A 14,748-nucleotide genomic window follows, 5' to 3' on the forward strand; every position below is an offset into this window, starting at 1 on the left:
CCTCAAACTTACTACATAGCGGAAGCTGACATGAACACTTAATCCTCCAGCCTCTGCCTCCCAAGCTCTGGAGAGTATAAGCATGGCTTACAGTTAGGGTTTTTCCAGCATAAAAACTACATAAAATCCTTGAATACTGGGCTGGGGAGATGGCTCAGTTGATAACATGCTCTCCATGCAGGCATGAAGTCCTGAGTTCAGGTTTCCAGCATCCACATGAAACATAGGCACGGGGCCTGGAAGGTTGTCTCAGAGGTTAAGAACTCTTGCTGCTCTTCCAGAGGATGGGTTCAGTTCTTAGCAGCCACAGCTAGGAACTCATAACTTCTGTAACTCCAACTGCAAGGAATTGGCTACACCTGCATGCATATGACACATATGCACTGTGTGCACGTGCACACACACACACACACACACGAACTTAAAAGAAGGAGAGGCATGGTGCTACACCCCTGTAATCCTCGTTTGGGAGATCCCTGGGGTTTACTGGTCAGCAGGTCTAGTCCAGTTGGTAAGGTCCAGGTTACCTGAGAGGCCAAGCCTCAAGGGATAAGTTACAGAGTAATGGAGGAGGACACTCAGCCTCAGCCCCTGGCCTCCATGCACAGCCCACATTTATACATGTGCACAAGCACATGTATACTGCACACACAAAATCCTTGCTTATGTGACCAGTGTATGAGACATTGGTTCCCTCTGTTCTGACGTTTCCAGAGACTTCCAGAAACTGGGGAATTGTGAGTTTAGAAAGGTGTGTGTGACGCTCATCTGTGTACCATATGCTTGTAAAGCTCTCTGTACATGGTAGTCATGACTGGAGTCTGCTGGCCGTGGGGTGGGCGTGCCAGCGGCAGAGTGGGGTCCCGGTGTAGTGAGATGAGGTGGGGTGGTCCTGTTACATATACCTGCCCCTCTAAGCTTTTCAGTCTTTTGGTGGACATCTCGGGCAGTGGCTGCCTGTGAGCTAGCCAAACCCTGCAGAGATCTCAAAAGAGAGCAAGTTAGGGAAGCATGTAGCCCTGTAGCCTGCTGTGGTGGTTACCTCAAAGTCAAAACAAGGACAGCCAGGCAAAGGTTAGCTGAGCAGGTATGGAGTGAGTGCGAGGCGTTTCTAAGATGATGCCCTCCGTGAGCAAAGGAAGCTTTGAACACTCTAGAAAACACTCCAGGAACGGGTACACTCCCAGGCCAACTCCCCTAAGGACACATTTTATTTTAAGGTCATAATTTAAGAAGAAAAGATGGTAAGCTCACTTTGGACACACTTAGCTCAAGGCCGTGGAGCACATGCTCAAAAGGTTAAAATGATGACAGGAACACCTGGACATGCTTTGATTTCACCACAATCTGTTGAAGATAAAGGAAAGAATGATCTGAAGGCACATTAGCACAGGAGTTTTCCTGCCTTGATTAATGGCCAATAGCAAGATACGGTTAAGGCTTTGTGACGTCATTGTTTGTCTGGTTGGTTTGGGTCTGAGTTTTGTTTTTTGTTTTTGAGTTTGTTTGTTTTTGAGACAGGGTTTCTCTGTATTGTTTTGGAGGCTGTCCTGGAACTCGCTTTGTAGACCAGGCTGGCCTCGAACTCACAGAGATACGCCTGCCTCTGCCTCCCGAGTGCTGGGATTAAAGATGTGTGCCACCAATGTCCGGCTGTTTTTTGTTTTTTTAAACGGGCTTGGTATACAGCTCAAGCCAGCCTTAGACTGAGATCTTCCTGCCTCAGTGCTGGGATTACTGCTGTGCCCAAGCTGGGCAACCTGGATTGTTCGGAAGAGTTTGTAATCTCAGCACTGGGGAGGCAGAAATAGGCAGATCCCTGGAGCTCACTAGCCAGCCAGTCTAGCCTGCTTGGAGAGTTTCAGTCCAATGAGAGACCCTGAATCAAAAAAACAGGCTGGGTAGCTCCTGATGCGTGGCACGAGAGGTTGACCTCTAGCATCCACACTCATTCACACGCACATGTACACGTAGACACATGCACACACTTATACTTCCACACACATAGTTAGAATGAGAAAATTTTGCCAAAATTTTGTGAACTTAAATTATTCAGTCTCTAACTCCCCTAAGAGACAGCAAAACGAGGGTTCAGATCATCTTTGTCACAGATATTTTGTGCAGGCCCGGGCCTGTTCCCCATTGTACACAGAGGAGCAGAAGTGAGTCTCCTCAGCATCCTGCACAGACAGACCTCTGGTCTTTCTCCACGAGGCAGGGAGCCCCTCAGCCCTGCATCCTCTCACCGGTCTCCCCTGAAAGAGGACCAGAAGCTGATGGTTCCCATGCCTCTGTGGGGGTGGCCTCCACAGGACTGCCGTGGGCCACACTCTCTTGTCCTGAATTGACGCCCTTCCCTGAGGAGTGGGCACATGTCCAGGCGGGTGTGGCCTGGCTAGATGATTTTGTACTGGGCTTGGGGAGCTCTGGAGAGGCTCAGACACTTTCCGTAGCCTCCTGCCTTGGGAAAAAAGTGCAGAACCCTCAACGGCAAAGGCCACGTAGCCCTGCCCCAAGGCTGCAGGGAGCACTCATCCGTCCTCACACCCTGCCCCAAGGCTGCGGGGAGCACTCATCCGTCCTCACACCCTGCTCCAAGGATACAGGGAGCACTCATCCGTCCTCACACCCTGCCCCAAGGCTGCGGGGAGCACTCATCCATCCTCACACCCTGCTCCAAGGCTGCGGGGAGCACTCATCCGTCCTCACACCCTGCCCCAAGGCTGCGGGGAGCACTCATCCGTCCTCACACCCTGCTCCAAGGCTGTGGGGAGCACTCATCCGTCCTCACACCCTGCTCCAAGGCTGTGGGGAGCACTCATCCGTCCTCACACCCTGCCCCAAGGCTGTGGGGAGCACTCATCCGTCCTCACACCCTGCTCCAAGGCTGTGGGGAGCACTCATCCGTCCTCACACCCTGCCTGCTGTTTGCATGCACACACCTGTGTGAGGAAGGCAGCTGCGCAGCTTAGTCCCTTTGCTGTGTGCTAGGCAACTTCTGAGGTGTTCTTGTCGTGGCGCGCCCACCCTGGTGCAGCTGTGGAGTGGTGCTTATGCACTCTCTGCACCCTGACGTGTTGGATCCGCCTGCCATGTCTCCCTTTTACTTGCAGTGTAACCAGATCCACCATGGTCTTCGATCTGGCATTGTTGTCCTCGGCAATGGGAAAGGCGTCATCAGGAACAACCAAATCTTTTCCAATAAGGAGGCTGGCATTTATATCCTGTACCATGGAAATCCAATTGTGAGGTAGGCACTGCTCTGCCCAGACTGTCTGGCCCTTCCGAGGTCCCTTACTCCCCTCCTCTGTGTCTTTCTTCCATTTGAAAGCCCGTTTGTTTACACCCTAAATCCACCCAGCAACACAGCTGCCCTGGTGCTTCTGACTTCCCTTCCAGAAGGCTAGCTGTGCACAGGCATTCTGCTGGGCCGACACTACTGTGCACTTCTAACAGAGGAAACAAAGGCAAACACTGCCGACTGCTCCTTGGGAGCTGACTCTAGTATGGAATGAGTAATGGCAATTGCCAGTAAGCCTGACAAACTGAGTTTGATCCCAGGGACTCACAAGATAGAAAGAGAGAATCAACTATGGCAGGTTGTTCTCTGAACTCTATAGGTGTGCTGTGTACAGACACAAACAATGAATGAATGAATGAATGAATGAATGAATGAATGAATATGTAAAAGAAGGTGACCCTGGCCTCCACATGATGCATGCTATGACCTTTATGTGCTGTAGGTCATCAGTGGGAAGGGAGCAGCATTATTGGGTGTGTCTGCCTTCCTAGCAGTAGCGTGGGGCTGTCGAGAGGAGCGAGTCATTCTAAGAGCACGTAGGGAAGGCCTCACACTGAAAGACCTTTCGAGTTGACTTCAATGGCTGGGTAGCTCATGGAAGAAAACTTGACCAGCATGCACCAGGCCCTTGAAGGTTCAGTCTTCCACACTCTAAAAGAAGAGGAGGACTTGAACTCGCGCCATTCCTAAAAACAAGACAGCAAGAGAGGTGACCACAGCACAGAGCCAGGGGCCCCTCTGCAAGAGCAGGAAGCGCTCAGCACCTCTCCTGTCCCCGTTAGTGCTTTAAAATCGAGGCTGTCCCAGTGAGCCAGTGCCCTGCGGGCATTGGAGCATGACCTCTGTCCCCAGGGTATACATGGTGTCTCTGCTGCAGCATGCGTGTGGAAAGAAATGCCAAAAGCCATTGTGTGATAGAGACAGGCCGGGTCGGCCACGCTCAGGAGGGTGCACTAAGGTTTGGAGCAGAAGCGTCAGTTGCGTCCGGCTTTAGGAAACCTGGTGTCAATCAGTGCGCAGCAGATGCACTCTGTGGCGCTCCCCCTGCACTTTTCCGTATGAGTTTGTCTAAATGTTGTTGCCTAGGTAAGTACCTGTGTCACTTGGGGAAATTCCGGGTCATAGCCAACTCATTGTTCTCCATGCTTTATCTGGTCCTTCTACTTTTAGGCAGATAGTATCCCATTGCTGAAGACAGTCTACATAAACATTTGCTTGTGCTGGGAAACCATTAAAGAGTTTCAAATGAAGACTCACAAGTCATCCTGAGGGGATAGGCTGTGCTTTTATCCCTCCACATTTCTTTGTTTTAGGGGGTAGGGTCAGGAGAGGGGAGGGGACACAGCAAGAGTCCAAGAGTCCCAACTGAGGCATCAAAGCACTAAAAACTGTAGTACTCTAATCATTCTAAGAAAGCTTGGTACAGCATCCTAGGAACTCTTCATACTGCCAAGACTTGCCCTGTGACACATGCACCATGGTGACATGTGTGTCAATGGTTTGTGTGTTAACTGATGCAGTGCAGAAAAGCCATAGAGAGTTGGCTATCGTTGTGCTGAAGTCCAGAGTTGTGAGTTTTAGTTTTGGGTCAAGCTATCCCAGGGCAGATAAGGATTTCCAAATGCTTAGCTTACGGGATTTCAAAGGGTGGCTGTTCCCTATGGACATGGGCCACTGGGAAACCTACTAAGGAAGGCCGTGGGCCAGTGTGATGGGTCTGTGGGTAAAAGCACTCACTATGTAAGCCTGACCTGGGCTTGATCCCTGGAACCCATAGCGGAAGGACAGAACCAACTCCCAAAGGTCATTCTATGACTTCTGTATGCATGCTGTGGCATTTGTGCACATGTGCACACGCACACACACACACACACACACACACACTCAAACAAGTAACATTTTGAATGTTTTAAAGAAAGTCACCTTGAAGCATGATGTAGGTGTCTTGGTCTCACATCCTTCCCTGTCTTGTATTTTAGCGGAAACCACATCTTCAAGGGGCGCGCAGCTGGCATCGCAGTGAACGAGAATGGCAAGGGCCTCATCACAGGTACGTGACAGGAACTACTATAGCTATAGCCAGCCAGTACAGGTGGCAACCAAGTCACCATCCCCTGGCGTCACCCCCACCAGCTTCAGACCCTTACACCACTCCTTTGCTTACCCTAGACCTCCTTCTGTGATTAGCAGGTGGTCCTTCAGGGGTACCAGTTCTGCCGGGGTCATGTTTCTCATGGGAACTCCCAGCATAGCATCGGGGTAGTGCCATCTCTGCCAGCTGCTGGACAGCTGGCTCACACTTCCAGCTGCACCAATTAAACGGGTGTCTGCTCTGCAAATCTGTCTGCCCAGTTCTCGCATGTCTGATATGTCTCCGCTCATGCCACTTCCTGTGGGAAGCCTGCCCTAGCTCCCCTCCTCTATAGATGATGCCCACTGTGCCAGGACACCTCCTCTGCTGAACATGTTATAGAATTTCTTAGTTCTTCGTTTTGTCACATCTGCCTGGTATATCATTGGAACCTGGAATTTTTTTTCTTGTTTTTTTTTTTGAGACAGGGTTTCTCTGTGTAGTCCTGGAACTCTCTCTGTAGATCAGGCTGGCCTTAACCGCAGAGAGTTAATCTGCCTGCCTCTGGGATTTAAGGCATGTACTACCACTGCCCAGTGTGGAGCCTGGAATCTTGATTGCATGTAATCATCATTTACCACATACTCATAACTCAGTTGTAGACCACTTGCCTAGCATGTGTGTGGCCCTAGATTAGATCCTACCATTGAGAAAAAGGAAAACAGACAAACAAAGCCACTTGCCGAACACCCGCTATGTGAGCCCTTGTCCCAGTGCTGGATATGGAGTGAAAAGGAGACAGGCAGTGACTCTGCTCTCAGGGATTGAGTTTTGAGGAGAAAGCATATAAATATGTAAAGGCATATGTAGACACCCAAGTAAGAGTGACAGTCATTTGCATAAGGTGATAGAAGGCTGTGCAGACATTGAGAGCATATGATCGTGCTAGACTTCTCTTCAAGGATGACACATAATTCAGATCCTGAGCAACAGAAGTCTAGTGAAACAGACTTTCACACCTAAGCAGGACTGCTTGTAGGATGGAGTATGAGCAGAGGGTGAAAAGTATGGCATAGGGTTGCAGAGGCAGAAAGGGCCCATCACTTACTTCAGCCAGTCAGTGATGGCATGCCCCTTTAATCCCAACACTCAGTTGGGAGGCAAGGCAGGTAGATCTCTGTGAGTTCAAGGCCAGCCTGGTCTACAGAACGAGTTCCCACACAGCCAGGGCTACACAGAGGAAAAACTGTCTTCAAAAAAAAAATTAAAGAAAGTATTAAAGAAAAGAAAAGGGGACCCCAGTCCCTGTAACCTGTCTACTTTGTGCCTGTGCTGAGGCAGCAGTGTCCAGGACTCCCCTTCTGATGTCCTAGGAGAGAAGGGGCGGGGCAGGGCAGGGAGGTCAGAGTGTAGGCCTAGGCTGAGGGCAAGCATATGGGGGTGGAGCTCTTCCTCCTTGGTCTCAAGGCTGCTGGGTAGAGTGGGTGTGGAGACACAGGAGCGTGCAAGACAAGCAGAGCCTTTGTCGTTGGGAGAGCAGGCGAGTCCCTGAAGCAGCCGCACGTAAGCTTCGGGGTGCGGACTGCTGGCAGCCCAGGTGTGAGTGTCCTGCTCCGGGTGAAGGCTGGGAGTGCTTTTTTTTAGCTGTCCTGTCATCATGGCCTGCACTGGAGCGGCTCTTGGGTACTGACCTCCCCACCTCTCCCCACAGAAAATGTCATCCGTGAAAATCAGTGGGGAGGGGTAGACATCCGCCGCGGCGGCGTCCCTGTCCTCAGGAGCAACCTCATCTGCTTTGGCTACTCAGACGGCGTTGTCGTGGGTGATGAAGGCAAAGGACTGATAGAGGGAAACACCATCTATGGTGAGAGCATGTCCCCGGGCAGTGTCTGCAGCCCAGCATGCCCGGGACGTGGAAGCCCAGGTTTCAGCTTCCGCTAGTGGGTTCTGAGAAGGTCGTCACCTCTTCCAGGCCTCAGAGACTCCTTTGTAAACAGATGTGTGTAGTGTCCGGCCTCTGAGCAGGAGGGGCTCCTCCGACATCTCCCGACCCACTTTGAGCCCACAGGTCAGCAAGCAGTGTTCTAGCCCCGTGTAAGATAGTAAAAGGTGGGGTGTTGTCTGCTACAGTGGCCCACACGAGCTCCAACTCATGGGCATCTGACTCCTCCCATCCCTTTGACGCAAACAATGGAAAACTCAACAGAAAAACAGGGTTATTACAGAAAATACTGTTCTCGCCATGTGACTTTGTGCAAATAAAATCTGTAGCTGGGTTACTCAAGCCCAGCTGTGAGCGTTGTCACATTTAACCTCCAGTTACCAACCCCAACTTACAGATGAGGGCAGAGGCACAGAGTTAGGTAAGTCACTCAGGGTCCCAACCAGGAAATGGCAGGGCTAGGTTCACACTGAGCCTGCTCCCTTGGTGACCCCTTTGCACTGCCCCAGGGACTTGGCAGTTCTCAGAGCACTTCACGTCCTAAGGAATGATCCTAGATAGTGAGGTGAACTGGCCATTGTCCCTTGTGTACAAAGGAGATTCCCATAGCCAGGACTCCGAGGTGACTCTCTCAGGACCTTTTATTTCCCCCCTCGGGTCACACTGGGTGCTGCTTCACCTGCTCTTGGGTGTCGGTGACAGGCTCCTTTTCACTGTCCCAGCTAACAAAGGCTGTGGTGTGTGGATGATGTCCTCCAGCCTGCCCCATGTCACCAGCAACCATGTGAGCTACAATGGGCTGTATGGAGTGGCAGTGTTCAGCCAGAAGGATGGCTCTGGCGAGTTCCCTGGGGGCCATGGGGCCCAGGAGAACTTCAGTGAGGACGGAGATGCCATCCTCTGGGAGACAGAGCTGGAGAAGGAGGATGACCCACTGCGCAGGTCCGTCACCATAGCTCTCGTGGAGTCTAACAGCATTAATCACAATGGAGGTGAGTGTACCCCAGCCCCTGCGGTCCCTTCCATGGTCCCAGTGTCCTGGGCTCTCTGCACTGCTCCCAACCTGTCCCTCTGGCTTCATTAGCTGCTTAATGAATAACTCAGCCCCTGGCCTTTTCCCCAAACTCAAATCCCTTTCTTCTTACCTCTGCCCCTCTGGCTTCACTAATAGGCTGCTTTTGCCGGAAATTCCCACACCAACGAAGACTTCCTAGTTGCAAACACACTCCCTCACCCTTTCTTCGTTGGATTTATGCCCTAACCCATACCCAGTGACGTGGGATCATAAACGTCTTAGAGACGTCTTATAGAGCTTTGCTTTCTGTATAATTTCAGATGGTTTTGTTTTTATGTGTTGTATCTGCATGTGTATCTATATACCACATTCATGCCTAATGCTCATGGAGGTCAGAAGAGGGCCCTGGGTCCCTCTGGAACTGTGGTTACAGATGGTTGTGAGCTACCGTATGGGTGCTAGGGCCTGAACCCGGGTGATCTGTAAGGACAACAAGTGCTTTGACCCCTGAGCCACTCCCCAGCTCCATCCAACGGCATGTTTTCTGGGGTGAGATCCCAAGTGCGGGTGGAATAAAAAGATAGATTCGTGGGCCCTGGAAGGCTCTTTCCTCTGGAGTGACTTGGAGCAGTGAGATCAGTAACAGCAGCCCCAGGGGAGTGAGTTCTGCCAGCACACCCCAGTAGAGGACTCCTTTCATGAAGCCCGGCTGCCTGGTGGCACAGGCTAAGCCGTGTAAGGTGACTCTTCCAGGCGAGGGAAAACAGCCCAGGTGCCACCAAGAGGCTGGCTCAGACTGCTCTTGAACCAGCCCAGGTCTTGTCTTCTGCCCTACCCCCTCCTGGCAGTCCCCTTACTCCTACTGCAACCCTCCTGCCCTATTAGCATGAGGCTGTAGGAGACCTGGGGCTTGGGCCAGAGGACTGTTGAACCTAAGGAGTCTTCTTACAGCCTGTGGCCCTGGCCACCTCAGCAGGGACTCCGTGCCTCTTCCCTGCCATCCTGGAGCACACACTTCAGGCGAGGCTGTTCCTCCTGACTGGCATTGTCGGGGTTGACCCCGGGGTCACCTCTGCTCTTCCCACTCCATACTCTGTAGCGTCAGGACTCTTTGTGCAGAGCAGCGAGGCCCTGCAGGTCATCACCAATGTGATCCATGCCAACGGGGACAGAGGCATCACCATTGTTCAGAGCAGCCAGCTCACGAGGGTGGCCAACAACAGCATCTCCTGCAACCGGCAGAGTGGTGTCAAGGTTGAAGCCCAGTGCAAGGTGGAGCTCCGGGGCAACGGGATCTATGACAATAGAGGCCACGGCATCATCACCAAGGGTGACAGTACTGCCGTGGTGGAAAACGACATCATTGGCAACCGGGGCAGCGGACTGCAGCTGCTGCCCAGGTCTGACACTAAGGTCAGTGTATGACGTGTATGTGCAAGGTGCCAGCAGGGCTCAGGCCTGCACACTTTGCTGAGAAACAGAACCCTCAGCACTGTAAGGAGAAAAACGTGGTCCACAGCGGGGGAGCTTTCACAGAGGGGAGCATATAGGCTGGGCCCCAAAGGATGGACAGGAGAGTCATGGTGCTGGGAGCCTTCCGGGTGTCTTCTTAGTCTCTATGTCAAAGTCCCGGCTATCTCAGCTCTTTCCCTGACAGAAAAAGCTTGCATGGACCTTCTTGTCGTGCGGTATGTACTTGCCAGGAGAGCCCGAGGGCCTTCGCACACGCTGTGGTCTGTGTGGGGAGTCTTCTTAGGTATTCGTAGCCTGCCTGTTGCATTTTAAAGAAGACTTGCTGAGTTGCCCAGGCTATTTGGCGTGCTCTCTTTTGGACTTTTGGGGCACAACCACCCCAATATCTGGAGCGCTTGGCAGTGCTTACTGTTTTCTTGCCTGTCCTGGCACATGACACTGAGCTCTGAGCACCTTTAGGTGAAGCACTGCATGGTGCCAGGGCTTCACGGTAGAACCAGATAAGCCAGTTCCCTGTGAGTATCCAGCGGTTCTCAGCTGTGCGGCTTCACAAGGTTCACAGTGTGCAGCGTGTGGGCAAGGGATAAAGAACGGGGGGGGGGTGGCTCTTCTGAACCCTTGGGAACAGAGCAGGAGGTGCACTCTGCGGGCTCAGTCAGGCTGCAAATAGGCATGGCTTCTGGCACAGTGCCCTCCTCTGATAGGCCTTTACATGCTATTCCTTTTTCTGGAAAGAACTGTCCCAGCTCAGCCCTCCTGCAGCCTGTTGGTCAGCCCTAGGACACAGTGGCCCCGCCAGGCCGCCCTCTCTGTGCTCCACCAGAGCTCCTCTTGCTCTGTGCTGACTGCTCTAACACACTTGGACTCTGTGGTTATAGCAGTCATGCAGCGTCTACCAGTCTGTGACAAGCCCTGGCTGCTTCTCCCAGGTACTGAAGAACCGGATCCACTCCTTCCGTGCCTACGGCATTGCAGTGCGGGGCCGAGCTAAGGCCCTGGTACAGGAGAACATCATCTTCCAGGGCAAGACCAATAAGACCATCTTCCAGCAGATCACTAACAACCGAGAATGCATCATGCAAAACAACAAGTTCCTGGTCTTCAAGAAGAAGTAAGTCCGCCATGGAGATGGTACCTGGGTAAAGTTGTGAGCATTGCTGTGTGAGCATGGGGACCTGAGTTTGAATCCCAGCACCCAAGCAGATACTGGTTATGTTGTCTCGAGCCTGCTCCTTCATTTAGCTGAGAGTACCATGTAGTTGGCCTGGTGCATTGCTTGTGAGCACTCTTTCTGTTGCAGTGGGTTTTATTATGCATTTGTATACATGTGCCATTAGTACATTGCTCTCCCCACTGCTTGTCCTTATTCCTGCACCCCTCTCCTGGCCACCTCTGTCATCCCAAAATAGTCCCCCATTCTTTTTTGTTTGTTTCTGTTGTGGATAATTTATTTAGTCACCTTAGCCCTCTAAGATAAGGAATACAAACAAAACTTTGGCAAATGGTTCATGCTTTTAATTCCAGCACTGGGAGGCTGATTCAGGAGATCACCAAGTATGAGGTCAGCCTGAGTTACGATATCTCAAAAAGTGTGAAGATACATTTGATACTGTGACTAACACTGTCTAGTTGTCAAGGCCTGAATTTCACTCAGAGATTGGCAATGTTACTAATTTTGTGAGTGGTCTGTGGGAAGCAGTAATTGTTTTAACCTTGTAAATGTTTGGGAAGATGTTGACCCTGAATGTCTTAATGAAATTCCAAGTTCAGTATTATTCAGATTTACTGGAATATAGCTTTGTTCATTTACTGATGCCTGTCCCTGCTTTTCACACACAATTGCAGCACAGTTGTAAAAACACGACAATGTAAACTGTCTTAGGGTTTCTTTTGCTGTGAAGAGACACCCTGAACATAGCAGCTGTTACAAAGGAAAACATTTATTTTGGGCTGGCTTACAGTTCCGAGGCTCAGGTCATTGTACTCATGGTGGGAATCATGTCGGCAGACATTTATTTGGGGCTGGCTTACAGTTCCGAGGCTCAGGTCATTGTACTCATGGTGGGGATCATGGTGGCAGACAGGCAGGCGTGGAGCTGTAGAGGGAGCTGAGAGTTCATCTGGTTTCAAAGACAGCAGGAAGAGAGTGTGAAACACGCTGGGCCTAGGTTGAGCATCTACACCTCAGAGCCCACCCTGAGTGACACACTTTCTCCAACAAGGCCACACCTCCTAGTCACACCAGTCCTAATGAGCCTATGGGGGCCATTTTCCTTCAAACTGCCACATTCCACTCCCTGACTCAAGAGGCTTGTTGCCATATCATAATGCAGAGATGTACTAAGTCAGACTTTAAAGCCCCCATAGTCTATGACAGCTTCAACTCTGTTTCAAAGCCCAAAGTCTCTTCTGAGACTCTGCAGTGTCTTAACTGTAACCCCCTATAAAATCAAAACGAAGCTGCAGATCACATAGTTCCAACATTTAATGGCACAGGATATACATTACCATTCCAAAAAGGGTGGAAAGGGAGCATAGCAAGGAAATACTGGACCAAAGCAAGACCAAAAACCACCTGGGCAAATTCCAAACTCTGCATCTATCTCCATGTCGGATGTCAAAATGCTCTTCCGATCTCCAACTCCCTTCATCTTTGTTGACTGTAGCACACCTCTGTCTCCTGGGCTGTTTCTACTCCGTTAGCAGCTTTCCTGGGCGAGTACCCCACAACTCTGGCATCTCCAACATCTTGGGGCCTCCCAGATTCACCTTCACAGCTTCACTCCATGGCCCCTCTAGGCCTCTACGCAGGGACAGATCTGATACAAAGCCTGAGTGGCTTTCCTTAGTCTCAGAGGGAGAAACTATAGCCTGTTTGTCTATCCTTGACTCTAAACTCAGAACCATGTGGGTAAAGCTGCCAAGTTCTACTGCTTGCTGGAACTGAAACATGCCTTCCTTGTTCAATTAAGTCTTCACCAGATTTCTGTTTTTGATGGTTTCCTTGACTGCCTAAGTTTGGCCATCCTGGAACTTTTTCTGTAGACCAGGCTGGCCTTGAACTCTGAAACTTGCCTGCCTTTGCCCCCTGGGTGCTGGAATTAATGGTCTTTAGTTCCTTTTTACAAGTTGGAAATGTAGCTGGATAGAATTTTTCCCTGAAGTCACCGCTCCCTTTGCTCCATTTAATATCAAGCTTTTCTTTAACCTGTTTGTCTCCTTGAACATAAGACTTAGCTCCATTCTCCTTCCTGATGCCACCTTTTGCCTCAAGCTGTACATATTTTATTTTTCATTGCTCAGCTTTCTCCTTTTCCTTATAGATCTGCATAAGAGTGAACACTAATAACTACATGACACAGTTAATACTAGGCTGTTTTGAGACTTCCTCTGCCAAATCAACCAATCCAAAACTGTTCAATTTAGCCTCAGGCAGACTTTTCAGACGAGGGCAAAAAACAGCCATATTCTTAGCCAAAGTGTCCTAAGAATGGTCTCTAGGGTACTTAGAATATTCTCTCTGAACCGTCTGGAGTCAGGTCCCCACCTCAGTATCCCTGTCATCGATGCTCCTACTTGTGTGGCCTATTAAGCTCCACTTAAAGTGTTCAACTGCATTTCTAATCCATGGTCCCAAGGTCCACATTCCTTCAAACAAAAACATGGTCTGGCCTATCACAGCAACACCCCAGTCCCTGGTACCAACTTCTGTCTTAGTTAGAGTTTCTGTTGATGTGAAAAGACACCATGACCACAGCAACTCATTTTTTTAATTAATTTATTTATTATATACACCTCCAGGCCAGAAGAGGGCACCAAATCCCATTATCGATGGTTGTGAGCCACCATATGGTTGCTGGAGATTGAACTCAAGACCTCTGGAAGAGAGCAGCCAGTGCTCTTAACCACTGAGCCATCTCTCCACCCTCCCCCCACAGCAACTCTTTTTTAAAATTATTTATTTATTATGCATACAGTCTTTTATCTGTGAACATGCCTGTACCCCAGGAGAAGGCATCAGACCTCATTATAGATGGTTGTGAGCCACCATGTGGTTGCTGGGACTTGAACTCAGGACCTCTGGCAGAACATGCAGTGCTCTTAAACTCTGAGCCACTGTTCTGCTTGATTCTCCCTTTTTCTGTCAGCCCCCTCCACAGCAACTCTTAATTGGGGATGACTTATAGCTCAGCGGTTTAGTCCACTGTCGTCGTGGTATGAAGGGTGGCAGAGTGTGGTCGATGTGCTGAAGAGGCAGCTGAGAGTTCTGCATCTAGATCTGAAGGCAGCCAGCAGAGACCGTGGGGCACACTGGCCCTAGCTGGAGCATAGGAAACCTCAAAGCCCGCCCCCAGAGACACTTCCTCCAACAAGGCCACACCTCCTGTTAGTGCCACTCCCTATGGACCTGTGGGGGCCATTTTCTTTCAAACCACCTCATAAACCCAAGATATTTGCTGTCTGGGCCATTATAGGAACTTCATAGACCTTTGGTTTTAAACAGCAAAGTCCTAAACTTTCTGGAATGTTCTGAGCTATTCCAAGACAGCTACTATCTGGAAAACTGCTCTTACTTTTTAATTAACAAGTACCCAGCCATATGTAGTGCGCAGCTATCACCTAACACCTCTAAAAATGATAGCTGGAGGTGCAGCTTAGTGGCCCTGGGAGTGAGTCCATTGCAGCCCTGTGCTCCAAAGCATAGCTGAACTTAAGCTTTCTCTGGGTACCATCGTGGCTCTCAGTAATTCTCTAAGACAGTTTTGACTTTGCCTTCCCATCTGAGCTGAAGTATTTAATTAGGCCTCCATCTGAAAGGGACTGCTTACATTACTCAGAAAAGCACCTGAAATCCTGATGGAGTTTTTACCCGACCACACTGCTGTGGGTCACTGCCTCCCTATGGGAGTGAGGACCACCCTACTTTGAAGTCATTCTGGGCTGGC

At 50.4% G+C, this 14,748-nt stretch overlaps 1 protein-coding gene across 2 annotated transcripts in view; it reads left to right on the top strand.

Moving 5' to 3' along the window:
- The window catches only part of Fbxo10 (F-box protein 10), a 59,074-nt gene that overhangs the window by 37,544 nt on the left and 6,782 nt on the right, over positions 1-14,748 (top strand). For both annotated transcript variants that reach the window (XM_005078751.4, XM_021232276.2), the window contains 6 exons: positions 3,114-3,250; positions 5,281-5,351; positions 7,084-7,236; positions 8,037-8,306; positions 9,429-9,742; positions 10,732-10,913. In XM_005078751.4, coding sequence (XP_005078808.1) covers positions 3,114-3,250; positions 5,281-5,351; positions 7,084-7,236; positions 8,037-8,306; positions 9,429-9,742; positions 10,732-10,913 — 1,127 coding nt within the window. The remainder of the gene's footprint in view (positions 1-3,113; positions 3,251-5,280; positions 5,352-7,083; positions 7,237-8,036; positions 8,307-9,428; positions 9,743-10,731; positions 10,914-14,748) is intronic.

The sequence above is a fragment of the Mesocricetus auratus genome, unplaced genomic scaffold, assembly GCF_017639785.1.
Source record: "Mesocricetus auratus isolate SY011 unplaced genomic scaffold, BCM_Maur_2.0 Super-Scaffold_6730, whole genome shotgun sequence".
NCBI lineage: Eukaryota > Metazoa > Chordata > Mammalia > Rodentia > Cricetidae > Mesocricetus > Mesocricetus auratus.